Source organism: Antechinus flavipes, chromosome 3, assembly GCF_016432865.1.
Source record: "Antechinus flavipes isolate AdamAnt ecotype Samford, QLD, Australia chromosome 3, AdamAnt_v2, whole genome shotgun sequence".
NCBI lineage: Eukaryota > Metazoa > Chordata > Mammalia > Dasyuromorphia > Dasyuridae > Antechinus > Antechinus flavipes.
The window spans coordinates 238,549,285-238,567,383 of NC_067400.1; the positions used below are offsets into that span (position 1 = coordinate 238,549,285).

Genomic DNA, 18,099 nt, shown 5'->3' on the forward strand with positions numbered 1-18,099 from the left:
TTCAGTTGAATTGCTACTATTATTCATGATAATTATTAGCCCACATTTATATAGTATTTTAAAGCATTTTCCTAGCAATCACCCTATGAAATAGGCAATATAAATAGTATTATCATCATTTCACAGACGTCCATGGTCATAGAGCAAGTAAGTGGCAAAACCAAGATTTAAATGCAAATTTTCAGACTTTAAATTCAGTTAATTCATTTTCTACTGAGCCATAGTACTTCCCTAGGCTATGTACCTCATTCATAGTAGGCACTCTGGGTGATACAAGAGAGGCATATAGTATCAGTTACAATTTTGTTAGAGGCTTAGTTTGTGAATAGAGAAGGAATCCTGCCAAGTTTGGTCCCCAAAACATGAGAAAGCACCTCCTTTCATTCTTTGTAGAGGTAAGGGACAAGACTTAAGGAATATTTCATCATCATCATAATAGAGTTTATGTTATGCTTTAAGTTTTGAAAATCATTTCATAAAAATTATCTCATTTGAATCTCACAACCACTTTTAAAGTAGATGCTATTATTATTATCCTTCTTTTACACATGGGTAAACTGAGGCTGAAAAGGTCTAAATAACTTGCCCAGAGTGGAAGATTTGACCTCAGATCTTATTGACTGCTAATCTGGCACTCTTGTTTATTGGGGCTACCTGCTTGCCTATGATGTTGACCTTTATTGATGTATAGTTTTGTAGAGTTGTATTTTCCTCCTCATTTTTCCTCTTTCTTAGAATGGATGGGTCTGAGGAGAGAAATGAATTCTTTTGTGAAATGAAGATCATGTAAAAATAAATATTAATAAAATTCTTTTTAAAAGGAGTCCTGCATCTTACCCTGACCTTTTCTATGAGCTTGGTAAAGTCAACTAGAAATTAAATGTACTCCTGCTGACCTTGACTACTCATCAATTTCCTATAATTATTAATATATTAAGCCTCACCCTAAAGGAGACCCTGCTTGATTTGACACTCTAGTTCAAGTGTCTAAACCCTTATATTCAACCTTTACCCCAAAGTTATTGATATGGTTTAATGACCTCCCTTACTTTTATTGTTAACAGCATGCCAAAGGTTTTTCACATTATCAGTGAATACATACATGGCACAAATACTAAAATAACTATCCATGAAAGTACTAACTAACCAGTCATAAAATTGGATTCACCTTGGCTGCCAGTGAATTGTGAAAGGGACTCAATCCAGCTAAGCACATCACTAACTCTGATAATAGCTTTCAATTTTATCAGAAGGCTTTCATTTTCATAAGCTTTTTCTTACCCCAGATGATAATCAGTGCTTTATGTAGACAGTATCTTGCATTTTCCCCATCAGGATTCCCTATTTTATTTAGTAAATTGAGGTAGAAGAGATGTTATGAAATAAATCAGAAAGAAAATTTGACTTCAAATAAGAGGGACCTCATAATTTAGGAGATTAGTTGAATATTAAAGATTATTTTATTAATAAAAATAGTAGAAATGCAATTTTAAGATATTGACAGTTGGAAGAAAGAACAGGAAAACATTTAGAGAAAGCTCTCCATTATTGGTGAATTGTACATTTTTCCTCTATAAGTTAATTTTAATGTGAACTCTAATTATGTTTTATTGACAGAAATACTTTTAATATATTGGGTTTTTGCCTTCTTCCCATCCCCCAGAAATAGGAACTAGGTTCATAAAATGAATTTTAAAAACCCAATGACAATAACAAAAATTTTAGTAATATTTAATGAGCCCAAAATAAAACCCTTATTTTATTTATGTGTATATGACAAAAGGGAAGAATATATTCACAAATAAGCACATGCAAAATGGTACAGTAGATAGCATTAGATCTAATGTCAAAAAGTTTATTGTTGTTCAGCTGTGTCACTCTTCATGATCCTGTGTACCATACTATAAGTGATGTTTCCTTGGCAAAGATAGTAGATTTAGGACACCAAAAGATCCAAGGGACTCAAATTTTACATTTGACCCTTATCCCAAATTATTACTCCTTATCTATATTGTTACAGAATGAATGAAGGTTTTCATTCTAGATAGCTACTGCAGAGAAAGGGTCATTTTGATCAGAACATAACTTTTGCCTCTTGTACCAACTTCTGAATCTAAATCCTGAACAAGATACAATTCCACTTTATACGTGGGGAGGGAGGGAAAGAATCGGTTTGCCCCAGCAAGTTCCTCATTGTAGGAAATTCCATCCATCAAAGTTCCTCTATCATTTGTCAGTAGCAAGTTTGAGAGTTGTTAGAAAGAAGTTAAGTGATTTTTCCATTGTCATACAATTAATGTAAATCAGCCAGGTAATGAATATTCATCAATTATCTTTTATGGTCCAGAAACTGTACTAACAACTGAGAGATACAAAAAGGCAAAAAAAATAACCCCTGCCCTCATGATGCTCACAATCTAATGGGAGATTTAATATACAAACAACAATATACTAGACAAGCTATACATAGGATAAATTGAGAATAATTAACAGAAAAACAGTACTAAAATTTAGAGGTATTGGGGAAAGCTTCCTGTAGAAGATGGAATTTTAGTTAGGGCTTGAAGAAAACCAGGGAAGATGAGATGAGAAGAGGCTTGGGGGACAGCCAGAGAAAATCCTAGAGGAGAAATATGAAATGTCTTGTTTGTGAAACAAGGAAGTCACTATCACTGAATTGATAACTACATGGTAGGAGTAAAGTCTAAGAAAACAAAAAGATGAAGAACCTATGATACTAAGAGCTTTAGTTGCCTCAGTATTTGTATTTGATTCTGGAGGTGATAGGGAGTCACTGGAGTTTATTGATAAGAAGGAGTAGATATCTCTATGGTAGACTCTTTGGCAAGTCCATTATCTACTACACTCCTGTGCTTCTCTGTATAAATACATACATTAGTACTCAGGCATGTGCCTGATTTATGAGCAAATGGGCATATAGCTCATCAGTTGATCTTTTTTATTTATTTTGCATGAATTTTTTCCCATCTTATGTATGGTGGTCTTAGGGTATTGTCCCAAGAGACCACCTTACTGGTAATGCAGTCATTCTAGGATTATCTACCTTATCTTTTTTCTTCAGAATTATAAAAGCAACTAATATTGACTCATTTCCTGAGGATTTCACAGTATGTTTCCAGGTTGAGTACCATAGAAAAAACTGTGTTTCCATCCCTGATGAAAGTGGGTTTCATCATAATCTTTGTATGGGCAATGTTATTAGTCATTATAACATTACAGAGTAATAATGAGCTATCTGTGTTTTAATTCAAATAATATATTATAGACAAACTAGGAACCGTACTTTTCTTTTTTGCTTTTTTTTGGCTAAGGAGATTGCATGTTACTTTTAAAATCTAGGCCAAAAGAAACTGGAAACTGAGTGGATGCCCATCAATCAGGGAATAGCTGAATAAGTTATGGTATATGAATGTTATCAAATATTATATTGTTCTAATCAGCAGGATGATTTCAGAGAGACCTAGAGAGACTTATATGAACTGACGCTAAATGAAGTGAGTAGAACCAAGAGAACATTGTACACGGCAACAATAAGAATATATGATGACCTATTCTGATGAATGTGGCTCTTTTCAACAATGAGATAATTCAGGCCAGTTCCAATAAACTTGTGATGGAGAGAGCCATCTGCATCCTGAAAGAGGATTGGTAGGATTGAATATGGATCACAACAAAATAATTTCACCTTTTTTGCTGTTACTTGCTTGCTTTTTTTCTCTTTTCATTTTTTTCACTTTTGATCTGATTTTTCTTGTGCAGTATGATAAATATGGAAATATGTATAGAAGAATTGCACATATTTAACATATATTGGATTACTTGCTATCTAGGAGAAGGGAGAAGAAGCAAGAGAAAGAAAAAAATTGAAATACAAGATTTTGCAGGGATGAATGTTGAAAATTATCTTTACATATATTTTGAAAATAAAGAGGTATTATAAAAAAAAAACTAAGCCAAAAATTAATTATAATGCATATACTTAAAAGTTGTTTTCTTTCATCTACTCCAAGATTATATATTATATTATTTTCTTTTTTTTTTGCTAAATAGTATTTTATTTTTCCAAATTTATGTAAAGATAGTTTTCAACATTCATTTTTATGACTTTCTGTTCCAAATTTTCCTCCCTCCCTTCCTTACCTCCCCCTTCCCCAAGACAGCAAATAAGCTGATATAGTTTAAATGTTACATGTTTTCTATCAGATGAACAAAAGGCAATTCAGCCTCTACTTTCATAAATGTAGTTTTAGAAGATGCTCTGCTATTAATGTACCTTCTGTAGAGGAGGTGAACAATGATTAAAGACCATAAAGGTGTAACCTATGATCTAGGACAAAGAATGACAAGCAAAAGGTGAAACATGAAACGCCCAGTTTAAAAAAAAAAAAAAAGAGGTGGCCTGCCATTTTTAATTAAAGATGGAAAAAAAAATCTACTTAGAGGATTTAAGGTGTCTTCCTAGATATTATCTGGAATCAGCCAACCTAAATGCCATAAGCAGAGAATAATATGCAAAGTTAGAAATGACAACATATTATGAAGCTATGTTGAAATGAAAAATAGATGATGCTGTACATTTTTTTTTAAGTCTTGCTCCTTGCTTCTTACTGCTATGTGCTGGCCTTCCCTGTACTACCATCACTCAGTAACCTCTCCTTCAATGTTTACTCCCTACATCTTTATTATTATGTTCAAATCTTCACTTCAAGTGAGTATTTGCCTTCTGAACGTTCTCCCTCTTTTCTCTTTTTTCTTTCTTTTTTTATTAAAGCTTTTTATTTTGAAAATACATGCATAGAGAGTTTTCAGCATTCCCTCTTGCAAAACCTTGTGTTCCAATTTTTTTCCCTCCTTTCCTCTTACTCCCTCCCCTAGATATCAAATAGTCCAATATATGTTAAACATGTGCAATTCTTCTATACATATTTATTGTGCTGCACAAGAAAAATCAGATCAAAAAGGAAAAAATGAGAAAGAAAACAAAGAGCAAGCAAACAACAATAAAAAAGTGAAAATACAATGTTATGATCCACACTCAGTCCCCACAGCCTTCTCTCTGGGTGCAGATGGCTGTCTTCATCACAAGTCTATTGGAACTGGCCTGAATCACCTCGCCTTGGAAAAGAGTCAAGTCCATCAGAATTGAATATTGTATAATCTTGTTGTTGCCGTGTATAATGATCTCCTGGTTCTGCTCATTTCATTTACCATCAGTTCATATAAGTTTTTCTAGGTCTTTCTGAAATCTCCTACTGATTGTTTCTTACAGAACAATAATATCCCATTCATTCATATATCATAACTTATTCAGCCATTCTCCAACTGATCGGCATTCACTCTATTTCCAGTTTCTTGATACTTCAAAAAGGGCTGCCACAAACATTTTTGCATGTGTGGGTCCCTTTCCCTCCTTTAAAATCTCTTTGGGATACAAGCCCAATAGAAACACTGCTGAATCAAAGGGTATTTTTTTTTTTTAGTTTGGTAGCACTTTGGGCATAGTTACAAATTGCTCTTCAGAATGGGTGGATCAGTTCAAAATTCCCCCAACAATGTATTAGTGTCCCCTTTCTCCCATATCTCCTCCAACAGTCATCATTATCTTTTCCTGATATCTTAGCCAATCTGCTTCTTCTTCTTCCCAGGGTTTTCATTACCTGGCATGATGTCATCCACTCACTCTCAGATTTTTCTCTCAAACTTGGAGACTTCAAGATCGAATCAATCTATAATGACTTAGCCACTTTCTTTTATCTTAAATTTCTTCTCTCTGTCTCTCTCTATCTCTCTGAGTCTCTCTCTCCCTTTCTCTGTCTGTCTCTCTTTTTCTCTCTCCCCACCCAAGTATTCACTATCAATCCCTAGAATATCTTCCGTCCTTTCTCAATAAATTTATTGCTGACTCACACTTTTTCTCTCTGTCTCAGTTCCTGCCCTCATACTAAGGAATTTCATCATTGCTATTAATATTCCCTCAAATATTCCAACTTCCCAGTTAGAATATTTCCTATAACCTGTTCCTCCAATCTATCTCAGCTACACATAGGGATGGTCATATCCTTGATCTTGCCATCACTTAAAGATGTTCCATATCCATGTTCATAAAGCTTGAAATTCCTTTATCTTTTATCACTCCATCTTTTCCCATGTTTTATGAACCTCTATATTCTTTGTCTTCATTACCTCCAACCCTCAGTCTTTTCTTTCTTTAATTACATTTTATTCTTTTTCAGTTAATGAAAATTTATTTTCTTCCTCCTCCCAACTGTAGGGAGGGAAAACCCTGGTAAAAATATATGCAAAATCAAGTAAAATAATTTCCCTCCTTGACCATATGTAAAAAAAAATGTCTCATTTTGCACCCTGAGTCTGTTACCCCTCTGGCAGAAGGTGAGTAGCATTCTAGCACTGGAATCACTGTTGCTCATTGTACTGATCAGAATTCTTAAATCTTTCAAAGTTTTTTTTAAGGTGTTTATTGTATAAATTGTTCTTCTGATTCTCATCATTTCACTCCACATCATATCTTACAAGTATTCCTAGGTTTCAGTGAAACCATCCTTTTCATTATTTTATGGCACAATGATATCCCATTACTTTCATATATGACAATTTGTTCAGCCATTTATCAATTAATGAGAATCACTGGAGATTCTTTGCTCATATAAAAATATGTTATAAAGTATTTTCTAATTGTTTTTGTTGCACGTTTATTGTATTATCAGTTGTGTCTTCATGACCCCATTTGGCTTATTTTTATTTTTTGGAAGAGATACTGGAGTGATTTGCCATTTGCTGCAGTTCATTTTATAAATGAAGAAACTGAGCCAAATGGATTTAAGTGACACTGTGCCACCTAGCTGCCCCATCCAGCTAGATGCCCTATAAACGTTTTTGTTTATGTGTTTTTCTCTTGCTTTAATCTCTTTGAATCCTTAAATATTTTGCTGAAGCTTTGAGGATATTCTTTTCCAAATCAAAACCTCTTGGTGAACCAATTCAACTAGATACTATCCTTTATCCTCAAATTCTTTGCTTTTTTGGTCCTCTTTCTGAGCCTACCATATAAAACCCCTTCCCTGTATTAGTTCCACCAATTCCCTCCTTTGACGCTACTTAATACTAAATAGATTTTAAGGAAATTGCAAAACTTGATAACTGGATCCATTTTTAAATTATTTTATCTAATCTAAACTGAGCTTTCACTGAAGCAAAGTAGTTCTGCTCTTGCTTACCTCTGTCCCACTTAACACAGCAGCTATTTCAAATCTTTTTTTCCCTTCAAGTTTTCCACCATACTCCACCTTCTCAGCTCAGGTCCTTCCCTCACAATTCATCCAAGAAAAATTATAGTCATTTCCAAGAGCTTTGTCTTTGCCCCTTCTGTCCCATTTACCTATAATATGATCTTTCACTATTGTTTCACTGCAGTCTCTGATGAAAAAATTGTCCTTCTAGTCAAAACCAATTCTATTATCTTACATCCTTGATTCTATCTCTTCCCAAATTTCTCCCACTATTATGCCCTACTTTTTCTCTAATCTTATTAAGTATCTTATTCTATACTAGATTCTTCTCTACTTCCTGCAAATATGCTGGTTTCTCAAAACGCCAAGAGTTGTCTATTACTTTTAGGTTCAAATGCAAATATCTTTTTTTTAGTTTTCAAAGTTTTTCACAACCTGGCCAATTCCTATATTTGCAGTCTTCTTATATATTGTTCTTTTTTTTGTACTAGCTATCTCCCATCCCTAGAATGCTCTCCTTTCTTTCTTAGGAGCCCTGCCCTTCCTTCAGGATCTAGTTCAAATGCTACTTTCTGCAGGCTTCTCTTGCTCTCTCTCTTCCTTCTCTCTTTCTTGTAACTAGCCACTTTTCTGATGTACATAAATAAATAATACAGGAATGATTCCTACATTAGGAATAGTCATTCTCTGAAAATAAAAATTGATACTCAATTTTATTTTGTATTACTTATAATTTGTTGATCAAGAATTGCATCTAATCAATGTATCAATATTTATAGATTGGATTTGGAATTAATTGTATAAGTCTCAGTGGTAGAATTTGTAAGAGTTTAACTTTCCTAGTCCTGTAGGGTACAACCTGACCACAAAGACTCAAAATTTGTAAGTTTTTAGAAGGGAAGAGAGGAAAAGGGAGGATTGAGTCAATCTAGTCAGAAAATGTTTCTCCACCACAAGACTTTTCCAGGGGATGTCAACTGTTGTTTTCCCTATTGCCCTGGGTTTTAAAAAAAAAAACTCCCCTCTGAGTCAAGACAAGAAAAGCCCAATTTTCATCTCTGTGTGAACAATCACAATTTTAGTTTAGTTTGTAGCATTGTACCACTTCTGGTACCTTACATAATAAAATGTGTAAAAAAAACAGCTCTGTCAGATGGATCCTCAATTACTAAGGAGTCTTAGATTCTTTTTATTAGCAATTGTTAGCCTTGCTAATAAATTAAGTATGTTCAGACATTTGTGTCTCAGTTTTTCTTTATCACAAATTTTTATTACAACCATTCCCTATTTGTTAAAATACAATCCGTTTCATATTTTGTTTGGCATTTGCTATGTTCAGGACCTGGGGATTCTTTTATTATTGCAAAAGCAGAAAAGCCCACACAAGACTGAGGAATATTTTTAACTTTTATTTGTGAGTTACCAAAGGCATCAAGTGGCCAGTCTACTAATAAAGGGCCTTTTCATATTTTGTTAGGCTGGTCTTTTTAAAGAATATTCAGTCTATTGCTGAGACTGTACATGAGATCTTTTGTTTACCATGGGAAGAAGAAGGAGAAGAAGCATTTTATAGTACTTTAAGTTTTGCAAAAAGCTTTACAAATAATTTATCCTCACACCAACCCAGGAAAGTAGGTGGTATTATGATCCGCATTTTACAGATAGTTAAACTGAAGTATGTGGAGGTTAAATCACTTATCCAGGTTCACACAACTAATAAATATCTGAGTCTGGATTCAAACTCAGGTATTCCTGAGGTTCAGCACTTTATTCATTGGGCCACTAGCTACATGGCAGAACCTGTTGGAGCTTGTATCACATTGGCGCAGCCTTCAAGAATTTAAGTTTGTCTTCATGCCATGATGAATCATGAGAATAGAATTTTGTGGCAGTCTGGTATATAATTGGTTTTTAATAAATAAACATTGGACTGATTTGAGCTGAATGGCAATATGGTCCAGAAAAAAATATTTATAATTGTTAATGTTCTTTAACAGTCTCTAAGGAAGAAGTATCCTAATGTCCTTAAAGGAACATTCCATCCAATACAGAAAACATATTCTTTGGCTGGAGATCTTTAGAGCATCTAGATGCTACAGTAAATAAAACATTAGCTATAGAATCAGAAAGATCTGAATTCAAATTCAGACTCAAAGGTCAGCCATTTAAATGTGGACAAGTCACTTAACTTATGTCTGCATTAGTTTCCTCAAGTATAAAATGGAGATACTAATAGTATTTACTTTCCAGAATTATTGTGAGGACAAAGTGAGATAATATATGTGAAGTCCTTGGTACAGTACTGTAAGACAGTAGGCATTTAATAATTGCTTGGTCACTTTCTTCTATTTGGTTACTTCTTTTCTCAGATACCTTGATTAATTCATGGTAAATCATATGTTGACAGACATTCCCTCCACCAGCCCAGCTCAAAACTCAGATATCATTTTATCCTAGGCAATTCTTGTCTGTCTTTCTGTAGAAATTTTTGGGAGACTGATTTCTCTGCATTCAGAGAAAAGATTCTCAAAGCAGTCATTTGGGAGAGTCATCTCAAACACAAAAGTATTACTGAAAGGCTCTCCTGAGAGTCTGTAAGTACATGGTCACACAGATTTGGGAGGAGAGAAGCCGAGAAGGAGATCTGATGGGAATTAGTTAAGGAAGAAGTGAGGAAGAAAAGAAATAGGACCTAAAGAAATAGTCTAGCTGGTTATGGCTAGTGCTGAGAGCAATTACAATTCTTTATGGCAACTGCTGCCTACATCTACCACCAAGGCCAGCAGGAACAGCTGAGGTTCAAGCTTATTTGATCAGTTCTAAACTTCTCTTACCACAGATTAATGCCAGTAGTGAAGTACTTTTTATCCTTACCCTCTTCCTTTTTGAAAGAATGATTAATTAATCCAAAGTGTTTCTGTCATTTAAATTTATTCATAATTTCTGACTTAATATTCTAACCCTGTATTATTCTAAAGTATGATTAATCTTTTTATTTATAGTCACAAAATAGAGAATTATAACTGGTTTTTGTATATGGGCAAAAGTTAAATTTGTTATATTTAAATTTTTTAAAATTTAAATGAAATCTTGAGACTGATAGTGACAATGATATTAATTTATTCATTTCAATATATACCCCCCCACCAAGTTGGCAAAACTGAGTATGGAGTTTTTAGCTTTTAACAAAAGCAAGCCAATCATTATTGCCTTCTGAGAGGAGAATGAGTTGGTGAATTATACCTCATTTCCCTCCCTCCCTACACATAAATGCAGAAAAATATCTCTGTTGGGGCAGAGTTCAGGGCAGTGCCTGGAGATTATGTCAGGCCCTGGGGGAGGAGAAAGGGAGTGTCAAAACCAGGCTGGTAAAACCCACATTCCAAGGGTGAGTTTTAGAGGAGGAAGTGAGCTCCACCCCCTTTCACATTCAGCCAAACAAACTTCTAAACCCAGATAATACATAGGTTATATTTTCATAAATTCTCCAGAGATGAGCTATCCAATGTACTTTTAACTTTTTATAGGCCTATTAATATTTTATGTATATCTGCACAATACCTCAGCTCCTCATCTATTAAATCTGTTATATGTTAATAGATGACTGGTCCACCTCCCATTCTAGACATGTGTATCTTAGATGAAATCTTTTTAAAAAATAAAATAGATTTGAATTGATAATTTTTGCTTTTACCTCACTTGCATTTCCTTCTGTATCCATTTCCCCAGTCTTTTACAAAGAGCTATCCCTTATTTAAAACGAAAATTAATAGAAAAAGAGGAACAAGAGAAAGACAATTCAGTAAAACTGATTCTCACTAGATGAAATCTTTTATGATATTTCTTATATAACAATTGTCATTGGTAAAAGGATTCCTTGACTTGATGAGAATGCCTTTTGATACCATATAAATACATTTATTTTGATACTACAAAAATCAAGCACTTATTTTTTTATTATTAGGATTTTCAAGTATTTTGATGCAAAAAAAAGGCACTATTATTAATGAACTGATGCATTGATTTGATTATATTGGAAGAGCTCCCCTTTTGTTAATAAATTAAATATTTGGGTATTTTTTAAAAAGGATATCTAGGCGTTATAGTGAATAGGGTCTAGGACCTAGGGTCAAGAAAACTCGAGTTCAGTTCCAACTTGAGACACAATTTCAATTCGAGGAAGTCATAACTTCTGTCCTCAAATATATAATGGGATAATAATAGAACCTATCTCTCAAAGTTATTTTTATGGACCAAATAAGGTCCATAAGAAATGTAAAACACTTAGTTCAGGTCTAGCACATAGTGAGTACTATGTAAATGTTACCTATTATTATTAGCTATTAAAATGGTATCTTGTCTTTCCTTTAATCATTATTTATGATATCCAGTTTTCCCCTTAATTATATCTTTACATAAGACAAACATTGAAGTATCAGACCTATTAGATCTAAGAGATCTGATCTTGGACCCATTAGATCAATTAATAAATCAATAAAAATTTATTAACCACTTACTATGTGCCAGGTACTTTTCTGATATGGTGATTATGCCATAATACAGCATATTGTGAGCCTGGTTTTAATCTAACAGCATGGTAAAGTCAAGCAAAAACCATACTTAGAATTAGGAGATATGATTTTGAAGTCTAGCTCCAGCTGTTTGCCCTTGTACAAGCCATTTAACTGGTCTAAAACTCAGGTAATGTAGTAGAAAGCACCCTGGACTTGAAATCTAGGTCAGGGTTCTGATTCAACGGTGACACTTCTATATGAACACTGCAAATCATTTACCTTCTTGAACTTCAGTTTTCTGTAAAAGTGTACTCAATAATGTTGGTTTACTGTGAGTATCAAACAAAAGACTATAAGCCAAATCCTTTTTCTTTTGTTCTAGAGAAGTATGATGAACTATTTATCCTAAATATAGAGGCAGAACTTTCTGGAAAATAGGCACAAATTCTGGGAGTTTTCCATCTTTTTTGTTTTCATTTAGGAAACAAAATTGATTAGCTTCTGAAACCTCTGTAGTTGCTACCAGAGACTGTTTAAGGGTTCCTGGAAGTTTTACTGTTGATAATATTTAACTTATCCTTCTTCTATTCCTAGTGATTTTTATTGTCCCCATGAATATTTTAGTCCTAGATTATATATTGTCAGTTGTTTCTTGGGTGTGTGTGTTGACTTTCTGATGTGGCTAGAAATTCTTTGAATGGAGGAACCATTTCAGTGAAGTGTGATAAACGTGAAATCCAGAGAATTGCCATTTAAATCAAATTAACCAAGTCTTATTTCTTCATTGGTAAAATGAAAATTGTAAGGATCGATTTATATATATATACATACATATATGAATCATATGTGTGAAACATATATCAAAGCATATTTGTGGAACATTTCTGTGAAATATTTGTGATCATATGTGTGAAAATAATTTTAAAACTGAAAATTATAAACCATTAGTCAAAAGTAACTTATTAATATACCACATGCTCCTTTTGTATCTACCATAGCCTCTAACTTAGAGCCTTATATGTAGTAGATACTCAAGAAATATGTATTGACTTGAGTCTCATATGTTAGGAGATTGGGAGACAGAATTTACTCATGACCCTGTGTGGCTCAATATCAAATCTGGAAAAACTGAGATTTGAAAAAGATTGTGAGAAATTAACTGGAACATATTCCTCACTGCTAAAGGAAGTGACTGCCAACTGGGTAGCTTATACTCATGGTTAAAATAAACACTAGCATCACCTTTTCCTAGGGGCTTAGAACTTTGGGTAATCAGAAAGTATGGCATCAAGGGTATTGCCAGAAGCTGCATAGAATTCCAGTCATAATACAAACAAATATCCCCTCTACTCTGGGCAAATCATTAGTTTAAAAGAAAATTGTCCTCTATGGGTTCATCCATGAAATAAGGCTAAACAACTCTGTGGTATTAAGAGCAAGATAATTCCAGAATGTGATTGGAAATAATGCCTTGATTTCAGTCATGACAAATGTTATTGTAACTAGAATCTTTTGGTTACCACTGTTTTTTATATTTTTAGAGCTTCACGAAACAAGTCTGAGAAAAAACGTCGTGACCAGTTCAATGTTCTCATCAAAGAACTTAGCTCCATGCTTCCAGGGAACACTCGAAAACTGGATAAAACTACAGTGCTTGAAAAAGTCATTGGATTTTTGCAGAAACACAATGGTAAAAAAAAAAAAAAAAAAAAAAGAAGAAGAAAAGAAAAGAAAAAGTGTAACTGTATTCTCTATTCCTATAATTCCTGCCCTTTCTACAGTCTTCCTTGGATTTCTTCACCCTTTGGGTTTATCCTTTTGAGAAGCTGCTTGTACATAAAATAGGAATCGGCTTTTCTTCATTCCAAGTTACTCCTCCCTCATTAATAGCCCCTTATTAAGCTAGGTCAGAAGGTGGCACTGCCCTTTATTATTCCAATCATTCTCAGCAAAAGCCTGTTAAATAAGGAGTGTAAGGATCTCTGAATGGCAATAACCATCCAGATCAGTCAGAATATAAATACTGTGAGGGGGTTACCCTTATCAAAAGTACACTTGCAGCACACATTTTTTTTTTAATCTTTGAAATTTGAGAGGCAGTTGCATTGATTTTCTATCAGGTAAGACAGTGCCAGCTTCTCTTTGCCTCTCTGTCCCTCTTCTCCATATTGATGTGTGCATAACCTTGTATTGTTCTCACCCTCTTGGACCTCTGAACAACATCTCGTCCTGGTTTGAAAAGATATTGTACTTTTCCTTAGCTCTTGAAACTGCTGTCAAATGAAGCTCTTAAGAGGTTATTAAAACCCTGTGTTAACCTATTCTCTTGTGCCCTTTACCAATCTATTTTTCTTCTAGCACTAACTATACCTTTTCTCCCTCCCACCTGCAGATTAAGAAGGAAAAAAATAGGAGAAAGTAAAAAATGTAGGAAGGATGTTAATAAGAATGAGAAGCATAACCTCTTAAAAAAAAAACCATGACTTCAAACATAATGAAAAGTCACAAATGTCAGAAGTATTGAGGAAATAATTATAGTTATTCTATCATTACGGCAATGCTTCTCTTTCACTGAAATTTTGCCACAGACAAGATGATTTCATGAAAGAGGGCATGATTGGGACATCTGAAAGTTTCATTGTGCTTATTATTCTTTTGCAATTTCTTTGATAATTATATATACCTATTAAAAATGTGACAGTAATAACATACCCTCTTTTTCAAAGCTGCCCAAGGGAGAGGAAAGAAGAATGCTAATATCTTCAGTTAAAAATGTCAATGAAGAACAACTCAAGTGAGACTGGAATAAAAGTAGAGCAATACTAGTTAAAAACACCAAGTTGTTGGAACCAGAATATTTCCTAAATAAGCAATTTTCTAAAAACTGAGATTTCCAAATAAAAGTGAACATGTGGTAGTAGGTAATTTGGTTTAAAAAAAAACTTTTTGCTCAAATTACTCAAACTAGGTCAGTATCATTGAAAAACAGAGCCTGAACTCAGGCAGTTTGACATATTGTTAGAACTACTGTTCTCTTGGGGAATCATAGAATCACAGAACGAAGCCAGAAGGAATTTATATTAATAAACCAATCCATAAGAATCCTAACAAACAATATTAGCTATGACATCCTCATTTCTCTTCAAGAGGGAAATTCTACTTATCAATTCCTTTGCATCTATTCAGGGGTTAGCCAACATTTATTAACCACTTGCTTTGTACCAGGCACTGCATTAAATTCTAGGGATACCTAGAAAAACAAAACAAAAGCTTGTACTCTCACTTAAGCTCACACTCTAATTGGGAAATATTAATATATAGAAAATCCAAATTCCCATTCCTTGTTACATTATTTCTCAAAATGAATCAGAAAATCTGATCTCAACTAGCAGCAAGTTTGTGTACAATAAATAAAAAATGAGAATTGTTCCTGACTCTCAAAACAGTATACAATAATCTCCTCTCCCAATCTCCAACACTTGCTTCAAGATTCCTTCATTTAGGCCAATGATTCCAGGCAAAAGCTAGATTTTTCCCAAGCCATTACCCAGAGAAAATCATCTGTTTAGATGTAGCCAGTGAAATGAGTATTCATTGGTGTATTCTCTCATTTATCTTCTTCTTCTACCTTTTGGCTATTAGAAAGTTAGATAGTAAGAATAAGTAACTGGGGTTCAGGCCATTATAATGACCCTTTTCAGTACTTTGGTCAGTTCTTTGTTTCCTCTTCCAAAGCCACCCTGTACACTGGTTATTCCCTGTTTATGGATGGTTGGGCTGGAAGTGTGGGGCAGATCAAAACAAGAATCTGGCCCCTTTCATTTGCAGAGAAATTAAAACTGTTTTGAGTCAACACCACTGATTGTATGAGCCTAAAGCCCTGAATTAAATGCAAATAAGGGAAGCACAATTGAGTGTCCTTATCTCATTCAATGGAAATGTTACATTCCACTGGGCCGTATTTCCCAGTTGTTTATCTCCCTTCTGTGTGTTCAGTACTGACTGATTTAATTTAATTTAATTTCCCCAAACACTGAAATCCCAATCCACACATCCCTGGAGTATTTCTGCTTTAGTCAATAGAAATAGAAATAAAGAACTGTGAAAAAAAAAAAGGGACTTATTTCAGTTTAGGGTAACATTTACATCTCCTGGTACATGTTCTTAGGTTTCTGCCCTATTTTTTGATTGCACTGAAATATGTGGACATTGTGATCTAAACTAATCAAACTTCTTATGTTGATTTGATGAGGTCAGGGTAGCAATTCCTAGTTTGAAATAACATGTGACAAATTCACAATGGCCATTCTCTTCAACAAAAATTAGGTTTATTTAGAAGAGGTTACAGATAAAATGAAAGGACAAAATAGGTACCCGAAGTGTCAAATATGAAATAGAATTGGGACAGCAGTAGGGTTACCAAGGAAAAGAGTTTGGAAGAATCCATTAAAGACTGACTGGCAGCCTAAATCCATAGAGAAATTTGGCAGACTAACTCATTATCTATAGTAAGGAGAAAGATGCCATTAAAGGGAAGACATTATGAGGGAGAGAGAGAGAAAAAAAAAAAAAAACCCTCATAATAAGCTTAATCCTGAAAAGAATTTAGCAAAGATCTTTATCACAAGCAGATTTTTTATAAGGGAAATACAACCTTGGGGGTTTCTCAGGGAAGGAAGGAATAGTACCAGGAAGAATTTGGTAGGTCAGAGGGAGAGATCGAGAAGGAGCCAGATGGAATGCACCTGTCATACCAAGTCCCAGACCTATCTAAAAATATATTAATCAATATCTCAAAGATTGCTTAAAGATGCCCAATGGTTTGAGGGATAGACAATGTAAGTTGATAGAGAGTTCCATCTTTATAAAGCATTATTTATAAACACTATAGTCTGGTATTTGGTCAGGCTTCATAATAATAATTCTTCTTGACAAGAAAAGAAACTAAGCTCAAAGTCCATATCAGATTGTTGATTTACATGCCTTTAAATGGAAATTTCTCATAGGTTTTTTATTTGAAAGTTCTAAACTTCTTCCCCTTCTTTTTACACTTGTAATCCCAAAGCCCATTGATATGTGACTCTTTTTTTATTGGTGGAGATTTCTGCTTCACTCTACCTTAAGCCAGAGTTTACAAGAGGGGTGAAACTCCTCAAAATGGGGGAACAAGAGAGAGAAGGTCAAAGGCCACTTTTAAAGACCCCGTTTTTCTAGGCTATCCCTACTGACATGGGAAGGGAAACAGTGGGCTCCATCTAAGCTCAACTGGACATTCTCAAAAGGCCATTTCAGGTTACTTGTGGAAACAGCATTTTTCAGGCAATCAGATGAAAAAATTAGTATGTTGGTGGAGTTATGATCATAATATTGCTCAGTATAATATACCGTTATCTTTTTTTTACTCCCCTAGAGATAGCTTATTTAACCTTTAAAAAAAAAGTTATGTATTAATTGGACCCCAGGCTCCAAAGAATCTAATTATTAAAGGATGTTGAAATACCTACTGAGTGAAATGGTAGCTATCAGTATTACTATACTACATTAGAAACTAACAAATGATTTAAATGTTATTAATTCATGGAGGAAATCTATATTTCCTTTTTCTCCTCCACTGAGAAATATGACTTGTCTTCTAAAAGAAATTTGGGTCATATGAGTTCAATCTTCCAACTAGAGAATATCTTCTGCCATGATAAATGCAATATACAAATTTATCAGAAAAGGCACATGTAGATTGTTGGGAAATTTTTTTTATGTGGGGTTTTGGAGGGAGGGGTTGGCCACAAACTGAGAGCTTCTTCATTAAAAAAAAAAGATATTTCAACAAAAATCAGTAATTTATCTTGGATAATAAGCTATCTTAAATATAAATTTTCCAAAAGTTGGAAAAATTGTAAGATATGGATACAGGTCAAAGAAATGGAAAGTTTTTCCCTATTTCTAATCATCTTACTGACAGTACTAGAATTATTTCCCTGTAAAAGTCACAAATACAAAGGGTTGTTTTTTTGTTTTGTTTTGTTTTTTTATTGTTCATCTGCCTTGTTCATCCCAAGGACAAATTAATTCTAACTGTTGTACAAATATAGTACACAATGGACATTCAATATAGGTTTTTCATTGATTATTTTTGCACAATTTACTTCTCTGATTTCTTTTCTTTGCTATAATCATTAAAGACTGTCACTCTTTTGTATTGCTTTAAAAATGAGGAAGGAAACTCTTTTTGTTTTATGTTAATTGTAATTTATTCAGCTCTCAAAGAAGAGACCAGAAAATCTGAGGAGCACATTGCTTGATAGGATATTTAAAGTGGA

General features: G+C 33.9%; 1 protein-coding gene across 4 annotated transcripts in view; it reads left to right on the forward strand.

Moving 5' to 3' along the window:
* The window catches only part of NPAS2 (neuronal PAS domain protein 2), a 236,947-nt gene that overhangs the window by 137,856 nt on the left and 80,992 nt on the right, over positions 1-18,099 (forward strand). For all 4 annotated transcript variants that reach the window (XM_051984739.1, XM_051984736.1, XM_051984737.1 and 1 more), the window contains one exon: positions 13,324-13,472. In XM_051984739.1, the coding sequence (XP_051840699.1) occupies positions 13,324-13,472 (149 nt within the window). The remainder of the gene's footprint in view (positions 1-13,323; positions 13,473-18,099) is intronic.